The 15,509-nt window shown below is 36.2% G+C and overlaps 1 protein-coding gene across 1 annotated transcript in view; it reads right to left on the bottom strand.

Moving 5' to 3' along the window:
- The window catches only part of HECTD2 (HECT domain E3 ubiquitin protein ligase 2), a 37,249-nt gene that overhangs the window by 18,675 nt on the left and 3,065 nt on the right, over nucleotides 1–15,509 (bottom strand). Inside the window, exons 2-9 of the mRNA XM_027648064.1 lie at nucleotides 13,463–13,592; nucleotides 7,960–8,098; nucleotides 6,148–6,250; nucleotides 5,152–5,241; nucleotides 4,483–4,547; nucleotides 3,387–3,432; nucleotides 2,213–2,322; nucleotides 755–903 (exon numbers count right to left, since the gene is read on the bottom strand). Coding sequence (XP_027503865.1) covers nucleotides 755–903; nucleotides 2,213–2,322; nucleotides 3,387–3,432; nucleotides 4,483–4,547; nucleotides 5,152–5,241; nucleotides 6,148–6,250; nucleotides 7,960–8,098; nucleotides 13,463–13,592 — 832 coding nt within the window. The remainder of the gene's footprint in view (nucleotides 1–754; nucleotides 904–2,212; nucleotides 2,323–3,386; nucleotides 3,433–4,482; nucleotides 4,548–5,151; nucleotides 5,242–6,147; nucleotides 6,251–7,959; nucleotides 8,099–13,462; nucleotides 13,593–15,509) is intronic.

The raw sequence follows: 15,509 nt of genomic DNA, 5'->3' as shown, positions 1-15,509 counted from the left end.
TTTACTAAATAGTCCTTTTTCCAGAACTAAGGAACTGGCAATTCTTTCATAGATGACTAGAAAACACACATCTTGGTGTGCTTATGTGCCTAATTCTGGACAGGTAGGACTGTGCAGAATGCTTTTAAGTAAAAGTGTTGAGAGTGAAAGCATCTTAATTCCAATCTTAATTTTAATTTGGTGTCTTTATTTTCTCCTAGAAAGGAGAAAGTATATGCTCTAATCACCAAACTATTTGGCATGAGTTGAGGAGAAGGTTTGAATTTGCAGTGGTCAAATTTGCTGTGCTCTATGTTGAACTGAGCACAAATTTACTTTTACACTGTTGTTTTGGATTTAAGAAGCACATGCATTGCCTAAATTCCTTTGGATGCTAAATAGTTCTGTGGGGGTAAGCCAGTTACAGATGAAATTCCGGCAATTACAAATTTAAGACATTTCTTTTACAAATCTAAGGGAAACCTTTACCACTGGTTACTTCTGTGGATTTCTGCTTGAATGACCTTCAGTTGTTGTCACAGGAAAATGATGCATAGCAATTATCTACTGGAAAGCAACAGAAGACTTTCTTTGTTGCTTACTACCTTTATTGTAGTTTGTACTGTGCCACCATCATTGTCAGTCTCCCTCAGAAGAGGAGCAGCATAAACTATCCTCTCTCTCTCTCTAAATATATTTTGACATCTATATATATATATTCAAACATACATATATAAACATACATATGCATACAGAGTTCAAGAAAAATACCTACTGAATAAAGCCAAGACTTTTGTTGCTGATGGAATCCACCAGTTACATTTCACCATAGGTGGAAACTCTTCAGGTTTTGCAGGAAATAGACGTAAAGAAATGAATTGCAGTAACCTGTCCACCACCTGCTTGAACCTCCTCTGTGAAATCCTAAAATAGACATGCTGCACTTACTCTCATGTGATCACTGTCTACACTAGAGTTTATGCTATCAGATTTCAGTGTTATTTTTTCAAAAACATGCTTTCGTCCTATACATAAAAACACAATTTGAAATATAATGTTTGAAGAAGCGTGCTTTTAAATATTGACACACAGTAGTTCTCTTCAGTGTGCCCTTAACTACTGCTCTGTAAAAAACAAAAAAGAGCAATAGAATCATTACCTCTTCTTGACTTTTAGTAAACAAAACACCTTATCTATTTCACTCCATACTCTGAATACTGAGGAATTCTGATTTTTTTATTTTGAGATACTTGGTCCTATTGAATAAAGAGGAAAAGTACTTCAAGTACTTGTGACAAGTGCACATTTTAAATTACATGTTGCACCACTTCCATAATAGTACAACAATACATGTGTAGGTATGTTAAAATATCCTTTTCTAAACAAGGTCTCTCCTATTTTAATGGTTTCCATTTCTAATAGATGTTTTGATATGCCTATTGCATCCTTAACCAAGAGTGCAAACCTTATTTGTAAACACCAGTTCAAATGAAATCATATTTTACCAAATTTCCATCCTTGCAGAAAATAAAATCTTTTACTAACAGGTTCCCCAGGAGATAAGGGAATTGTGAATATGGCCGAACTATTTTTTTTTTACCCCAAACTGAACTTTTTGCACAGTCAGTACAAAGAGAGCAATCTGCATACCAACCTGGGAGCTGCTCTTTGGGCAGTTACTCCCATATGACTTTATTAGTGAGGTGCTATTAGAGTTATTTCAATTAATTACAAATCTAATGCCCTAACCACACTCTCTCACCACCTCTATTACACTATGAAGCAAGGACTCTAATTCATTTATAGTTTTCACACAATACAGTAACATTACAATATCTTTTGCAAATTATGCAAGATAAAACTTTATTTAAACAAAGATCATAAATATGTTTGTTTTAATAGTACCATATAAACATGTAACTAAAAATTTACACACAATTTATTTTGCATGTCTTATGGAAGAATAACTTAGGCAAGTTTTTTTTCCAATTATGGTTTTTTTGCATAAAGATATTAATTTTTATACATTACATACATATTGCATCTATAAATCAGTATCACTTAGTGGACTATGTCCATATGTACTTTGAAAACAACAAAACCAATCTCTTTAGTCAATTAAATTAACTTTCATATAATTTATAAAACAGTCAACATCAATGGAAATACAATAACAATTGTAATCCTAAAAATGGAATTTTTAATTTTTTTTAATTTTTTTTTTTTTTTTTACTTTTTAGACCAGTGCACTAGGAAATGATGATCAGCTTCTGTTAAGGCTGCTATCTGTCTTAGCAAGTGAGCATAGATGACATAAGTAGAAGTGTTACTAAATTGAGGATTCTGAAAAAGATTAAAAAAATGTGTTAGGTTAATAAACTGCATAAAAGGAGAAAAGTCATTAGGATTTTTTCTTATGTTTGTTGTTGCTAATACAATTCAATTACACAGGAAAGGAATTCATAAAAATAGCTGTGACAGAGGCAAAACTATGGAAAAATTGGCTTGCAACTTCTAGCCCAATAAGAAATACATAATTGCTCTATTGTAAAAGTATGATTTTTTTTTTTTTCCAAAAGAAAGCCCACAAGTAGCCCAAAGGCAGTAACCAATGTATTTTTCTGGATTAGCCTTTACATTGTAGCACATAAATTACACTTCTCTGAGTGATGTGCTTTTCATCTCAGTAAAATGATTCTTGTAGCTTCTGCCTCTCTGCATGTCAGTCCCTCTTGTCTGAGTTCACACATTCCCACATTTCAGCAGGAGATAGCCCTTGTAATTCACAGTTAGTATACCACCCCAAAGAAGAAAACTATTGTCTCAAAAAATTAAATTACTATCTGATATTGTCAAATAACAGTAGGAACCACTCCTTGTGTGGAGAGGTGTTACCTACATTGGCAAAATTTAAACAGGAAATCTGCTGCAAACACAAATCACCTACAGTAGCAAAGGTAATAGGTGAACTCAGACAAAAATCAGACAGTGCAGCCAGTTAGATAAACTGGAGAAAGTCTGCTGTTTAAAATGCAACACTGGAGAAAGTTACAGCAATATCAGAAAGTGCATATACTGAAAATTTCAGTTACAGCATATCAGTAAAGCAAATCTGGGAATAAGGATGAAATAAGAACAAACAACATGGTAAAACATTTGTTCTTTCAACCCACAAAATAACAGGAAACAATTACCTGTCTAACTGTTAGTTCATAGTTTTAGTCTATGCAACCTTTCCCCATCAACTATCTTCCATTAAGGTCCCACTCCCATCATGCATTCCCTACACTTCTTCCATAGATGTGAAGTATCTCAGCTATACAAATTATCTTGTTTGCATAGCATACTGGTTTATAGATTATAAGTTAAGCAAACACATTTTTAAACAAAAAGACTATTTTTCTTACCTGTAAAAGTATACAGTATGCTCTAAGATCATCTTTTGTTCGTGGCCTATGAATGAATAAAATAACAAACAGAACCATATGTATGCATCATTTACACACATTAAGAGTCATAAAATCACGCACAATTTTATTTTGCTTGGTCAATAAGTACAGAATACCATACTTAAGAATCTTCACTGCTCTCAGTAATTGAAAAGGACATTTACAGATTCTGACAACTCCCTAAAGGCAGCAGGCTATTTTATCATCTGTTTTTTGTAGCGTAACACGAGAGAAGGTCAAAAAGTGACCAGAATTGAAGAATAATAGGTTCTCCAAAGAGGCAATTCCATGCTATTGTCTATCTTGAGTCACACCACAGATGAGTTTATTTGCCCCATCTTTGATGTCTTCTGCAAGAATTCTCCACACATTTCTACCACTGCAGCCTCTGTATGTCTTGCCATTTATCAAGGCTTTCACATAACCAAAAGCACCCATGCAGCAACAGCACAGAAAAAGTAGCATAAAATGGAGAAAGGAATAGCCAAGGTCTGGATCACAAGTGAGTCACAACAAGGCACTGTCTCTTGCTATATCTTTTTATGAATTAACTTTGCATTCTCACTTCTGTTACTTCATGCTAAGAACTCATCATCATGTTGTCATCTCCCAGAAAAACTACTTTTGGGCTATCCCCTTCTGCATCCTGCACTGCTCTTTTTATGCTGCTGCCACACACAAATGGTATTGTGAAGTAAACTTCAAATCAGGGAGTTACCCTAGTTGCTGTTGGGGGGTGGACAATAAGTTTTACCCTAAATAAATTCCTTAACTCATCTCCCAAATCAGATGTCCAAAAGAATGCCCTGGGAACAAGCAGCTGAGATTTGGTGAAGGAACGTATGGTTGGGTCTAGATCTGCCTCCCAAAGGTTAAATGTCAGCTGACAGAGTTCAAGATGTATTTCAGCAGATTTGCCATGCAAAAAGAATTAAGTTCTTATGCATCAAATAAATTGCATGACAACATTTTCTTTCTTTGTCTAAAACAATAAAGACAAAACATCAGTTTTAAGTGCTGACACAGCACTAATGCAAACATTTGTTATAATTACCCTGTCCATTCTTGTAGCAGACCATTAATTATTCCTTTTAAGACTGACTTCTGAACATCTTGAGGCTATGGAAAAAGGAGAGGAAAAATCAAATCTGAAGTAACTATACATGTTCAATACAAGATATTGTAACAAAAAAATAAGTTTGTTTTGCTTGTGATTCAAGACAGTGAAGAAATCTTTTATGTTATGATGCTGAGGTCCTAAGTATCTTCCTCACAGATTACTAGCTGAGGCCTGGGGTTGTGCCAATTGTGGCTTTCAACACTTAAACTAACTTAAAAACTGTAAATATAATGTCTAAATTACTCCTGCCTTTTGTTTACTAGGCACAGTATTTACTTTTTGCTATCCCCATCCTCACATTTTCTTTATTTCCCACCATGCAGTGTCCCACCACAAGTCATGTCATAACTTGAAAGTGGCCTTTAAGATTTACCACAATATAAACTGTGCTTTACAAGTAGGAAAAATTTCCTCCTCTTTTACTAGAGCAGCTTTCATGATTCTATGGCAAATTCTCGTGGGATCGTTTTAAGTGTGTTTTGAGAGATTCTTCAGAAATCATGCATACCTGAGAAAAACTTTTGGTATAAATTGCTTCTTAGCATATTTCGTCACTGAAATAATTGTTATGTTTTAAAACATGAATTATTTTCTTCTACTTACAGTATTTAATAAGGCATCATAGACAACATCCACAAATTTTGCATCGATTCCAGAGTCCTCAATGGTATTAAATGGAGAATGGGTATCTTTCTGTAAGTTAGATAATACATGAAGCATTTTGGGTTTGAGATATTTCAAATATTTTATCTATCCTTGAAAAAGATAATTTTAGCAGTTTAAGAAAACATATATAACTATTTTCCTTATCAAAACAAAAGAATACAGGTTTCTGTAATTAATACGTGAAAAATGAAGCAAAACAACAGTACTCAGACACATTGGCAATATTCAGGTAATTCCATTACCTTGCCATTCTATTTTAAAAATGTAAGATGGCTTCAAATAATGAATTACATCGAACTTTCATCTTTTATCTTTGTTGTGGATCCATCATCAGACAAAAGCAATGACCTTTTAAGCATTCAATATTTGTAAAGTAATTAAAAGTCACAGGTTATTTGTCTAGGTTCAGGCCCTATTGTGCATGTGAAATATCATAAGCATAGTTTGCTCTATAATAGGCAGGAAATAATAATTTAGCATGAATTAAGAAACACAAATATAGCTATTTCTCAAGGAAAACCAAGCATGCCATCATAACACATGAACAGCTCTACTAGAGCCCATATCACACCCTTTTTAAGGGACAGAGAATTTCTGTTTCCAGATTTGCCTGGGTCTCCACATTAGCTGCATTAGTTTGGATGTTTTAAAACTGTAATTTGTGTAGAAAGTATCCACACAGTCATAGTGTCACAAAACTAATTACATACTGGAATTTTAAAGCTCCACATAAACTTGAAATACAGTTGCTTAAACTGGAATCAATGAAGAAATGCAATAACAGATTGTCTATCAAAGGCAAGTGAGATTGTGACAAAATGATCATAGTGGTCTTTGAGTAACTGCCTGCAAGCCTTTAACTGATATTTTTGTAAGCATTTCGAAGATGCAAAGCACTGTAATTACTGAATAGTATTATGAATTATTTTCTACCTTAAACGCAGCATTTATCTCCAGAAAAGAATCAAATGTTGTAGAATAAAAATAATGTACAGCTTTCCAATCTCCCGATGCCTTAGACTTTTCCACATCATCCCTAGAAAGAATACATTAAAATACTGGTAATATAAGGGTCTGATCTTTTCAACCACTTAAGACTCTAGAACGCACTGAAACTCTAAGTTTTTCTCACTAAGCACACTTACAAGACAGACAAGTATAATATCAGTATCTTTCTCACATCTTCCTTGTCATTTAAAGATCATGGTATTATAAGAGAACAAAAGCATAGTTTGTGTTTGATACACCTGAGCAATGTCTTTTATTCAAAATGTTAATTCACAATGTCACAGTTCAGTATGTTAAGACAAATAATTAGCAGAACAAAATTATGCTGAAGCTACACTAACACGAGATAAAATTTCTCAGACTAATTTATTTAAGTATAAAAGCTCCTAAACCAATTACATTCATTAAAATTTCTGCAAAATTTTATTTCTCTTCAAATATTTCAAATAAAACAATCTTAGGCACACGACAAGGTGGTCACTGGTGACAGCCCACATGGTTTCACTACAGGCAAATTGTGCCTGACAAATGTGGTGGCCTTCTACAATGGGGTTACAGTGGTGGTGGGTGATGGAAGTATGACTGATATCATCTACCTGGACTTGTTCAAGGCCTTCCCCTGGAAGCCCCTTCCTCTAGCTTTGCAGTGGACTGTGCAAGAAAGTCTCAGCATGGGGAAACCAAAACCTGGCTCAGTGTAGGGAGCAGCTGCCAGATCCAACAAAGAAAAACCTAGCCATTCCTGGTGGATGGCAGTCATGGGAGAGGGGCAATGGAAGGGTAGTAGGGGCTCACAGCAGAGGATTAAAAGGGACAGGACAAGGGGTAATGGTTTTAAAATGCAGGAGTGTCAATTTAGATTAGGTATGAGAAGTAGTTTTTTACAATAAGGGCGGTGAAACACTTCCACAAGTTGCCCAGAGAGGTGCTGGATGCCCCATCCCTGGAAACATTCAAAATCAGCTGGGAGAGGGCTCCGAGCAACCTGATTTAGTTGAAGATGTCCCTGCTTATTGCAAGGAGGTTGGACTAGATGAACTTTAAAGGTCTACTCCAAACCTATATTAGGTTGGACTCAACGATCTCAGGTCTTTTCCAACCTAGTTTATTCAGTGATTTTGATTCTATGATTTAACACTGTCCTGCATGATATCCTTGTCTCTAAACTGGACAGACATGGATTTGATGGGTGGACCACTTGGTGGATAAGGAATTGGCTGGATGGTCGCAGTCAAAGACCTGTGGTCAATGACTCAATGTTCAAGTGGAGACCAGAGAAAAGTGGTTCAGTTGTCAGTGACAAGTTCCTCAACTTTTCAAATTCTCCTTTACACCACTTGCCTTTCCCACCAAAATACACACCGGACAATCAAAAAACATTCCTTTTCTTCACCGAATGCACAAAATTTCAAACACGGAAAAGAGAAATAATTGGTAGTATAAACAAAATACCTAAGACAGCACCATCATATTTTTTTCCAAAACTAAACACCTATTGAACTTCTAACTCTGAAGTATATGTTTTGCCATTTTCTGCATGGAACAACACTTCAAGGTAAAAAAAAAATTTTGATAATTTTCACAGCTACAGAGTTATTGATTCCACCATCACAACCAAACTCTGTCAGTCTTACTCAACTGCTTCCTCATCTGACATTAACAAAATCACATGTATGAACTAGGTCAAAATGAAAGAAAGAAAGAAAGTACACTTTTAAGAACACCAGTATAACTTACTGAAAATCTTTCACAGTTTTGGTTCGAATGGGAAGGGAAGGTTCAGGAGGAAATGGTGCTTTCGGTTCTGGGGGTAACGGATCTATAGACATGCGCTGCTTTTGCCGTACGTCGAGGCAAATAGGTGGTAGGTCTCTCACTAAAAAAAGGTAAAGAAGAATAAATACAATGCAATCATATCCATAAATATTTAGTTAGTAAAATGCAGATGTATAGGAACCAGAAAAAAAAAGAAAACACAGTGTTTGATCCTACATCTTTAAACAAGGATTTTTCTTACCATTTGCACCTCCCCAGACATGATGGAAACTTTGACTAATTGAAAGAAATAGCAGTGTTGCCCCCTATTGTATTTACAATATAGATTTTAAATACTGTGATATACAAACTGCAACAATGGTGTTTCCTACAGCTATGAAAAATCTCAAGCTCAACCACACCAAAGTCCAACTGTCATACAAGGACAAGACTTCAGTCCATTTTTCTACACTGTGACATATAATTTTATCTAGAGCTGACTGCGGATCATCTACTGCCTCCTTAAAGAACTCCTCCAATAAATTAAATGGGAAAGGTAAACTTTTTTGTCTTACACAGAATTCGTGAAACAATAGCATCTTTAAACATTTCCTCAATAAATTTGGCTGCCATTCTAGCACTAGCAGTGCTTTACCAAGGTCTTTCTATTTTACTCCTTACTTTCTGTTTGATCTGAGAACATAGTATCAAGTTAGCGAGGCAAGATTCGGCAACAGCGTTGCTGCTGTTAGAGGAGAAATCGGGCTGCTTCTACCTCAGACACAATCAGTTCCAAAACATACCTACCAAGGGCCAAAGCTGACTGAGCCCATCACTGACACTGGTAGCATCCCTGTGATAATATATTTTAGAAAGGGTAAAAAACACTGCACAGCAGTTGAGAGAGGAGGGATTATAAAACAAACAAACAAACAAACTCCTCTTCAGACACACAGATGAGCAGAAAAGGAGGAGGAGGAGGAGATGCTCCAAGGTCTGGAGCAGAGATTTCCCTACAGGCAGTGAAGCAGGTTATCCCTCTGCAGCACCACTGTGGAGCAGAGATCCCCCTGCAGCCTGTGGAGAGCCCATGCCTGAGCAGCTGCTGGCAGGAATTCTGGCCCATTGGGGACCCATGCTGGAACACGCCATTCCTAACAGACTGTACCCTGTGGAAAGGGCCCACATTTGAGCAGTTCTTCAAGAACTACAACTCATGGAAAGGACTCATGTTGGAGAAGTCTGTGAAAGACTGTATCCCATGGGAGAGTCCTCATGCTGGAGCAGGGGAGCAGGGTGAGGAGGAAAGGGTAGCAGAGTTCAAGTTATGAGCTGACTGCGATTCCCATTCCTCACTCCTCTGTGCCACTCGGAGGAAAGAAGGCAGTAGAGTGGGGAAAAAAGGAGAGAAGTTGAGACTGGGAACAAGGAGGCATGGGTGGTCAGGGCAGGGGAAGGTGTTTTGAGTTTTGGGTTTGTTTTGTTTAACTGACAGTAAATTAATATCCTCAAATCTGCTCTGCTTACGACAGTAATTGGAAAGTGGATTCCCTGTCTTTATCTCAACCCATGAGTTTTTTTATCTTATTTTCTCCTCATGTCCTGTTGAGGAGGGGGAGCAGCAGCTCAGAGTGTGTCTGGTAGCCAGCTAAGGTAAACCCATCCAAAACATGAAAAAAATTTTCCAGGGCATTTCCAACACTCATTTTATGACAAATATCCTCAAAGTGCTTTTTAAATCTGATGTATACTGCACATTTTTAAAAGCATTTATATGAATTGTGACATATGTTTGGGATAAAAGACACTACATAAAATAAAACTGTCCTGAAAAGTCAAACATATTTAACAAAAATCCTCTATGAAAGATCTTTATGTCTAAGAGTTCTCTAAGCCTTTTCCAAGAGGTGTTTTTTTTTAAAAATTAACTACACATCAAAGTAGTATCACTACTCTGCTCCCTACTCCATTTATCACAGCAGGGAAACAGATGCTAACAAAATCCCCACATCCCAAAAGCAGGTTCTTTTCACTTATGCTAATGACAGAGAAACTGTCATTGTGACTTAACTCAGCCACCATTCATGGGATAACAGATCAGAACTGCCCTCAATCCCCTGAGTATGGCATCAACTACAGATATGGAACCTTGTCCATTCTCACAGCTGGAATTTAAAGCTATTTGAAGAGAAAAGTAGTAATTAAAAAAAAAACAACAATGTGGACAAACATACTAAAGTAATTCAAGCCAAGCTGCCAAACAATCCCGCCACACAAGTGCTCTGCTATTGTGCATCATTTCCTGAAGGCAGGATGGACTGACTTCAAAGAAACTAAGACTTTGTCTTATTTTTATATTCTGAGAATAACAAGCCATTTTCATTTGTCTCATTCTATCTTCTCAGTTTTAAATGGATTTTAAAATTGAGTTATAACCTGTTGAATTATAACCTACTGAGTTATAACCAGCTGAATACACTGAAATGAGGAAAATATTCTCTTCACATCTGCTGACAGAAACTGTTTCTCATTTCAGCAAACTGAGGCTGCAGGTGCTAAGCTGCACCCTGCCATCCATGCAGTTTTCTTTGAAATATATGCAGTTTAATTTAGATATGCTAAAATTGATTTTTAATAATATGTTTAACAAATAGGGTTAACTTCAATATGTTTTGTCATCATTCAAGTTGATTTGTAAATAGATTTATTTGCTCATTTGCCAGTCAAGAGTACTAATTAAGATCTGTCACAAGTTTCATCCAGGAGAAACTTGAAATTTTACTTATTTAGTTGATAAGCAGTAATAACACAATATTATGAGAAAAAACAATTTCTGGCTTCTTGCCCAGTTACGTCAAGTAAAAAGATTCAGCAATGCATGGCTGGTTAAGGAATGATCAAAAACTCTGGGGAAGAAAATCTCATTGATACAAAACAGAATTGAGTAGCACAGGGAAGCTCAGAGTAAATGAATTTAGAACAGCAGTTATCTTCATGGTGATCAACACAGTTGCTGGCAGATAAAAATTTTCAAGATAGTTAAAGCAAACAAAACTTACTTGTATTTGTAACATTACAGAGGAACTATATCAATCTATTTAATATATAAATTTCATACCACACCATTGTTACCTGTTATATGGGGCAGCTATGTAGCAAACAAACATCTCCCTGGCCTTCATGTTGTATTTCCCAGCGTTACCTCTTCCATACTTTTGTTTTCAGTGAAATTAACATCCTTTAACTCAAGACTAAAGTATGACCACTATATGTCCATATATATATAATATCTACACGTGCTCAGAGAGATAGCACATGTATAGATATAAATATAGATATATATATATTTTTAAACAAACACATGCCAAAACACCAACTAAGCATTATTCCTGATTGCCAGAGCAAAAGCAGCATTTTTAACTGAGACATCTGTTTCAATTGTTACTTATTCTATACAATACTGCCTCAAAATAGTCACCTTGCACTGTTGCTAAAAATAATCTGGTTTTATATAGGCAAGTTACTCTGATCCTGAAACTACCAGAATATCTGCTCAATTTTACAGACTGAGCTCTATTTCAAGAATATATCCTTGACTATAATAAATACTGCCATGCATTAGTGGGGAGAAAATTAACAACTAAGTACTTATGAGGCAATAATTACAATTGGGACAGTATTATGTGCAGCAAAACTGAGGGCACTTCAAGAGAAAGATGTTTACAGTTCAGCATTTTTGCCAGCTACAAAAAAAAAAAAAAAAAAAGGCAGGAAGGCAGGAGAGGAGCATATTTCTTCTGTTTAGTGAAATGAATTCGCAAGAGGGTACTGCATTTTTCACATTGCTTGACCCAATATTAATTTTACTTTGTCCTAAATTTTATTAAGCATCAGGTTTTCATATTGTAACCTAAGATTGTACTAAGTAACTATTCAAACAGAAGCTGGACAGGAAACAACCAAGGCTTAAATAATGAAAGACAGCAGCTTGGAGTCCGAATGAACTGCATGCATGTTTCTGGTATAGAGGCTGGCAGCTGAGTAGCTAATATTGATAGGAGGCCACTTTTAGTTTCTGAGGAAAATAATGTTATCCAAGAAAGGTAAAATATTTTATTTCTCTGAGGACTTTTAGATTGCAGCAATAGTGCAATTGCTTCTATGCAATTCACATATGAAGAGTTCTTTAAAATACAGAGGTGAGAGCAATGGCCACCTGAAGGTCATTTTCCAGCTTTGTTACACCACTGACAGAGCTCTGACCTGCTTTGCAGCATCCTCTTTTTGCCTTAGCCCCCATACTGCCCTCAAGAACACCACTTTGACCTTAACTCTGGTATGTTATGCAGCAGTGGGAGAATTCTTTACCGGCCATCTCCAGCCACTGTGGTTTCCTCTGTGTAGTACAAAGTGACTTGAGCAAAGCACAGAATCCTGTCTGATACATCATTCAAACAAAACTGCCTTTTTTGTTTCAGTGATTGCCCTCGTTTTGGAAGTAGAAAGCACGTCTTTATCCCATAACAAAAATTGATTTAAAAAAAAAAGAAAAAAAATCTTGCACTGACTTCTCATTTTTCAGCATAGTTAGAACAGATACAAAGATTCCTTTAGTAAGGGTCCAGTGCTGCAAGTTATGAGCCATCTCTTAACACAGTTTTTTTTCTAGCCTCAAATTCATTGACTGCTACAATGACTTAGCCAACCACAACACAATAAGGCTGAAAGGGACTTGCTCAGAGACAAAATCAATACAAACCTGACAAATATTTGTACAGACTCTTCATAAGAGCCCCAAATACCGAAATTCCATATCCTAGCCCAAAAACCTAATAAAAATTCCAGGTCTAACCACAACATCATCTCATCTAGGCTTTATGATTCTAGCCTACCAAACTGAATATAGAGTTCCACTTTATCCTTTCATCAGTTCTTGTTTAACCTCATCATACCACAGCAACCTTCCTTCTTGCCTTTAAAGCTCTTTAGAACTTATCAGTCTTTGCCTGTGCATTTTATTATGTGTCAGCACTGGCCTTCATCTTCACTGAAAAACACCATCTCTCAGCAACTGCCTCCCTTAAAAGCCTTATGATTGCCTCATCCCTGACATCCTTCAGATGGCAACTGAAAAATGTTCTCCAAAATTCTGACACAATTTCTAGAGACACTGCCTGACTGCAGTTAGACAAAGAGTCTCTGCAGATAGACTACTGAATTGGTAACTTTCTTTAACTTCAGATGATTATTTCATCCTGCAGGTCTATTTGTTTTTCTCTTCTCCAACTTGTCTCTACGACACAAGCTCTACTGAGGATGGACTATCATATATATCACTGCCTGCCTGTACAATGTACAACACAGCATAATTTAATGAAAACTAGATTTCTAGATTTTCTGGCACTATCACAATACAAATATTGGCAGAAAACTGAGCACCTTCTTACCTTGGTAACCAAGTAACACAGGGCTTTTATTCTCTTACCGGTTTTGATGTTGGGTATAACAAGTTGTGTAGGTGAATTCCTGTTTCCAATGCCTTCTTTCTTTTGGTTGATAGTTGTGATGAAATTGCTGAAAGTGGAAAACTGATTTTTGGCTCCTCCCTCCAACCCCTGTAATTAAGATGACAGTATGCTATAAAGGGCTAATACATTACTGAAAGAGTAATCTTACTAGTGAGGTATTACACAGAATTATCTTAAATATCTTGAAATCAGAGAGGTAAAAACTAAATGAGACATAAATAATGATTCTGCAATTTTGTTTCAAATTAAATCAGGAGATGCACCATAAAATTCCTTTTCATTACATTAAAAAACCTCAAGTAGTAATTTGCAGGATATGAAGATATCCTTGGACTACCGTGAGGAAAACACAATACAGTTAGAATGCTGACAATATTCAAACTGTATCCAAATGTCTAACTCCTGTTATATTCCTCCCTACATCCAGTTCAGTTTAAACAGATTAAAGTGCCACATACTCCTTTTTCCAAATAACCCTAATATACTGAAGCATTCTTGAAAAATTTCCCAAGACTTGAAATGCAGAGCCAAAAATTCTAACTTGCTACTAAACCTTAAATACTGACTACCTGGGTAAAACTCCCAAATGATTCCAATCGTCAGCATCTGCTGCTACGTAAGAAAAGCTAACCAACAAACATTTGTTAACACAAATGCTAAAAGGAACTCTACTTGAGTACCCATACGTGCTGCCACAAGGAGCCTGCACAAGTCTCTGCTAAGAAGTGTTGTGTGCTAATGTGTTTTAACAATGAACAGAAGTGAAATCACACAACAGACTTCCAAAACACTGCACCAGTTAGTCTGTTTTACACTCGGTGCTATTAGATATAGGTATTTACTCTTGAATTTGCAAAGTATGGATGTGTTAAGGGGTTTTCCTAAGATGATAGAAGTCGCATGATGAAGATTTTAATTTTCATATCAGCTCCAAGTCATCAGCTTATATCAGGAAAAGGTAGGTCAACCTAAAAAAAGATACACACTCTTCCTGCACATCATGATTTTCAGCCTCACCGAACCTAAAGACTCATTTGTTTGATAACTGGCATCTCTGCTCTCAGCTGGAAAAAAATGTTTCCATGCAAATCAAAACTTTAATTCCCATAACGAGAATAAAAACCCTAGAATAATTAGCATCCTATCAAAATTTTTAAGCCAGTACATTTCCCTTTCCGCTTAAGAGAAATAAATTTGAACTACAACATGTAGCCAGAGTTCTGAGGAAAGAACTTCACTTCCACCACAACATCCTGAAATACCACCAGGAGGGTAATAACAGCCCATAAACCTACCACACCACAGTGTGCACAACCCGGAACACTGCCAGGAATTTTAAATAACTGTGGCACAAACAGCTATTTTTCCATGGCTTATAACTCAGTACATAACAAACTTGAACAATCAGCAGGACTTCTAGCTTTAAAAATTCCAAGTTTCAATTTCTAGTTCCAAATTCCTTGTATGAAACAAACATTCAAAAATAAAATGTAACTACGGCAGTAATTTCCGCATTAACTTTTTCTTTTGTTCTACAATCTTCGAAATATCATAAAGATGCTTCTTAAAAAAATCACCCGGCATGCGACTGGAGAAAAACAGACCCTGAACAAAAATCATTGACTGAAAAAGAACTTTTAAACAAATCCAGATCTGAGGTCAATCTGCTCTGTCACAAAACATATGCTCCAGGCAGAAAACCTCTGAAGCTCAGACTAGCCAAATTATGATGAATAGGGAATAGATAGCACAGATAATTGAGAAAATGAGACTTATGAAATAAATTATTGTGACACCCTTTTTGACCGACTTAGCTTTCTAGGTTTTACTCCAGCAATGCCAATAAAATACTACAAGTGAACAGTTATTTAAAAACTTTCTTCTTAATGCCACCTCCCTCAGAAGTGATCATTAAGAACAAAAATTGCACATGCTATAACTCCATCATCCTGCTTCAAGTGCAGTTCTAACAAAGACAAACATATGGACAAACAAATGGACAAA

Source organism: Corapipo altera, unplaced genomic scaffold, assembly GCF_003945725.1.
Source record: "Corapipo altera isolate COAL_440 unplaced genomic scaffold, ASM394572v1 56, whole genome shotgun sequence".
In the NCBI taxonomy this organism is placed as follows: Eukaryota; Metazoa; Chordata; class Aves; order Passeriformes; family Pipridae; genus Corapipo; species Corapipo altera.
This window is presented reverse-complemented; position numbering and strand designations above follow the sequence as displayed.